Source organism: Arachis stenosperma, chromosome 6, assembly GCF_014773155.1.
Source record: "Arachis stenosperma cultivar V10309 chromosome 6, arast.V10309.gnm1.PFL2, whole genome shotgun sequence".
NCBI lineage: Eukaryota > Viridiplantae > Streptophyta > Magnoliopsida > Fabales > Fabaceae > Arachis > Arachis stenosperma.
The window spans coordinates 115,899,032-115,903,248 of NC_080382.1; the positions used below are offsets into that span (position 1 = coordinate 115,899,032).

At 34.1% G+C, this 4,217-nt stretch overlaps 1 protein-coding gene across 1 annotated transcript; it reads right to left on the reverse strand.

Moving 5' to 3' along the window:
- Positions 1-746: 746 nt before the first annotated feature.
- Positions 747-2,490, reverse strand: LOC130934454 (uncharacterized). Its single transcript, XM_057864021.1, has 5 exons — positions 2,130-2,490; positions 1,871-2,011; positions 1,486-1,679; positions 1,293-1,385; positions 747-881 (listed from the first exon to the last, which is right to left on the reverse strand). Exons 1-5 carry the CDS (start codon positions 2,488-2,490, stop codon positions 747-749), a joined length of 924 nt encoding a protein of 307 aa, XP_057720004.1.
- Positions 2,491-4,217: the final 1,727 nt, after the last annotated feature.

The window sequence follows — 4,217 nt, forward strand, 5'->3', positions numbered from 1 at the left end:
AAGTTTCGCGGTGGTTTCTAGAAACCACCGGAATAACCGCCGCTAAATCAATATTTCGTGACAATCGTTGAAAATCGCCGCCAAATCGCCACAAAACGGGACTAAGGTTTCGACCACAATTACCGGCGGTTGCAAAACCACCACAATATCGGATAAATTATGCAAATTTCGAAATACTTTTCGGCGTTTTAAAACCGCCGCTAAATTAAAAAAATAAAAAAAAGAAAATTTGGGTTTTTAAAAAAAATCGTACAAGTTTTTTAAAATATTATAGAACTATTTTTTTTTGCGTTTTTTATTTTTTATTATTTTAAGAGTTAATATTTCAACCTTAGAATCTAAACTTGTATAAAAAACAAAAATATTATTTGCAAAACAAAATAATATATTCATCAAAGTACGAAGAAAACAAATCTCTTGGAAAGAGTTGGATAGTCTAATTCAAAAAAAAGTTTGGTTCAAACCAAAATATCTCCAATCCTAATATACAATTCTTCACTCTATCATTCTACGGAACTCATCCCAGCAGCGATGTCTGGTGGGAAGTTCTCACCCTGCCGTTGATACAGATAAATCAGAGCACTCTCCATCGCTTGCCTCTTTTTCTTCTCTGCTGCTGCCTCATCCTCTATTGCCTTCCTCTTCAACTTCTCGCCTTCCAGCTCTGCCTGCAATTCTAGCATCTTTCTCTGAGTCTCCTCTACTTGGACTCCGTTGACCAGCGCATGTGAATTCAAACCGAAGAGTTAACTAGGAGTCAGTCCGAAACTCACACCACGTACTCCACCAAGTTTTTCTTTTCCGAAAACCTGAGCAATGGAATCATTTTGAGACAACACTCTAGAAGACTCATCATGTTGCTCAATCTCCTCAATTTTTTCCTACAGACACAAATTAGCAAATACAATCATTTTGATCATGGGTCCATCTCATGTCAAGAACACGCCAAACATGATGATTAACTGTATCACTTTCATCACAGTAAAATAACACACAAATATGAATGAAAAAATTGGTCTCAAAAGTTATTTACATAAAACAACCAAAATAGAGATCATAATTTTATCAATCAATTATAAAAAGTAGTACTTACACCAATTACTCTTGCTTCATCATTGATATAGGAGCCATCTTTTTTTGTGTGCACCGTGATCTATAACTCTCCTCTATTGACTCTTCTCCCTTGTTGTTCCGACTGTATTAACAAAGTTTATGCTATCACCGTATTCCACACAATCAAGGAAACTAAAGTCGTAGAAATAGTCTAAAGAGTGAATAAAAAAGTAAAGTACCTCTTTTTCCATCTTCCGTGCAAAGCTTTTCGAACCGCCAGTGTGGGTATATAGTTGTTTTGATCGATTAATCGCGTTTTTTCTGCATTTCTCCTGTTGGTACATCAGAGACAAAGGGCGATTAGAAATTGATTTAAAAAGACTCAATGCTAAAAAAAATGTATTGTTGTGTACCCATGAATTACTAGATTACCTTCGTCTCAGCTTTGGCGCAATAGTCAAGGAACCATCTCCAATGCTCTCGATCAATTCCCGGCGGACGACGCTCAATGTTTTGTTCAATCGTGAATGTTGGCTCATAACAATCATTATACAACCTCAGCCTTGTTTCCTTCCAAGCATTTTCCATACTTTTCAAAATATTTTTCTTAATAGTTCCTTCATTAACTTCATCAAAATAGAAAATTTGCTATACAGATAATACAATTTGTCAATAATTGTAAGAATAAGTATATTTAAGTCAAAGGGGATATAAACATTTAGCTTGATACATTTGTTATAAACCTTGTCTTTAGTGGTAATCTTATGTCAACTGCCCTCACAGATAGAAAATTTTTCAAAGTCAGATTTCAGCAGACCAAGCACGCCATTCAATAGTCCAGTTTCGTCTCCAATTGCTTGCTTTGTATTGTTGAACCTAAGCACGATCTTTCTACCATTAGGCCGTTTCATAGCCTCCCTCACGATTAGTTTTACCGACTTGATTGTGCCGTCGGAATCTATAAGCCAAATATAATACCTTATATGTGTATCCGTTGTGGACAGCATGCGAGAAAATTAATATATAACATAGAGTCTAAATCATGTTGAACAAAAAAAAATTATTAAATACGTTACCGATGATCTTAACTGCCCAAAACTCTGTAGTCTTGCGTCCTTTGCGACTCTGAGCACTAGTATCAACCAAGGGGTCATCAGCTTCTTGATCAAGAGAATCTACATCATTTGCATTAGCTGCCAAGTTTACGTGGCCTGGCTCCGAGTTTTGAATGTTATTTGTGCTCGTTTGTGTAGTAGGCCTTGGTACACTACGCGGCGGGAGGAATGGGCGTGAAGTTCCAGCGAACCTATCACCACTGTCCGGGAGAATATGAGAGTCATCGCGGTGGGAAGCCGAAGCCAGAGGTGGAGCCGTTTGAGGTTGCTGACATCCTATTCCTAATTTTGGTTTTTTTGTGTAACGATCTTTCCTATGCATCTTAAAAAATAAATGGTACCTGTTTGCCAAATAAAACAAATTACAATGAATGAGAGTCAAAGCATGATGTATACTTTCGTAATTCATAATTAAAACCCTATATTACCTATTACATATATATCAATAGAATTAAATTATCAACTAGAGAACACAGATATATTCAAAATTACAAGCAAATTATGTTTCCTCCTTTTAGTATAGGATTCTTGGAGGAAACATCACAGCCCAAAGTACACAGATATATTCGAATGTGCCTATTTATAAAATAAATAAAAACATCATTCATATATGGTAAAAAAAAATCCTCTCTGCACATAAGCTTTTATCTAGAGTTGTTCCCAAAACAAAAATACTATTTATCCATATGATTATGGAACTCTATTTCATCTTACCTTTCATATATTTTTTCTCTATTTGTGATTCACTTACTTTTAACTGTTAATATATATGAAAATCAATTTTAAAACAAGAGAAGAGTTAGTTCAATGAATGGGAGTAGCCACTAGCAACCTCAAAAACCGCCAACATGATTAATTAGAAGTTTCAGAATAGCACTAGTTATTCAAAAAGATTAAAAAGGTCAATTACCCTAATATCAAATACAACAAATAACACTCAAGTATTCAGTCAAATACTTATCTAATTAACAAAAAGTGATGATTTTGAAACAGCCAATATGTCACTCCATTATCTTTTTTGTGTTAGCTGTGTATAATTTTGTTTCTATATTAAAAAACATGAAAAAAGGCCATGTGATCTTAATTATTAAGTAGTGTGCTGGTTTCATGGGTTGCATTTGCAACTTTTATCATAAGATGGTTTTGATTTGGTTTCCATTGCTATCCTAATAACAACTGAATTTGTCACAGTAGTGCTCATGGTGCAAGGACCCACCTTTTTTTTAATGATTTTATTATGCAAAAAGTAAATAGAACTACTGAAAATTGAATTATATATATATGGAACATATACAACAGACAATTATAATAATTTATTCAGATTGTATGATGGATAGTATTAATAAATAATAAGAGGAGTGTTGAGAAAGCCAACATTAATAGAACTTTCCCATTTCTTGAACGTTTGTAACTCCCCAGCAACGGCGCCATTTGACGAACAGACTTTTGACGGTTTAGAATTTCACAAATATGTTCTCGTTGCAAGTATAATTTCTAAACCAACAAAAATTCTTTTGTACAAAAACTTGGTTGTCACAAGTAACAAATCCTATATAAATAAACCGAAGTATTTAAACCTCGGGTCGTCTCTCAAGGAATTGCAGGGAAGTGTTCTTATTATTGGTTTTGGATTGTATCTTTTTGGGGTTTTTGTAAGGGTTGAACAAGAAAAGTAAATTGCGAGATTTAAATTAACAACTAATAAAGCTCTTGGCAAGGTATGAGAATTAGAAGTCCTATCCTAGTTATCCTTATCGATTGTGACATCAATTGTTCATTGCTCTCACTTTGTCAACCTCTAACTATGAAAGTAGGTCAAGTGAATGAATCAATTTGATCCCTCAGGTCCTAGTCAATTCTCAAGGAAAGACTAGAGTCATTGGAATTTAAATCAACTAGCAAACATAATAATTATCAATCTACAAAGGAGTTTAATAACTCAAGCGTCTTCAATTACTCAACCAAGGTTAAGAGTGTAAAAAGCTAAATTAAAGTCATAAATATGAAATACCTCAAATTGCATAAATAAGAGAAATCAAATCTGACATA

What these genes read in the sequence shown, in the direction of transcription:
- LOC130934454 (XM_057864021.1), bottom strand. Translation starts at nt 2,490, where the DNA reads ATGCATAGGAAAGATCGTTACACAAAAAAACCAAAATTAGGAATAGGA. An exon ending in TTGGGCAGTTAAGATCATCG is followed by an intron (nt 2,012 to 2,129) that starts GTAACGTATTTA and finishes TTTGGCTTATAG; the next exon opens with ATTCCGACGGCACAATCAAG. An exon ending in GCGCCAAAGCTGAGACGAAG is followed by an intron (nt 1,386 to 1,485) that starts GTAATCTAGTAA and finishes ATGTACCAACAG; the next exon opens with GAGAAATGCAGAAAAAACGC.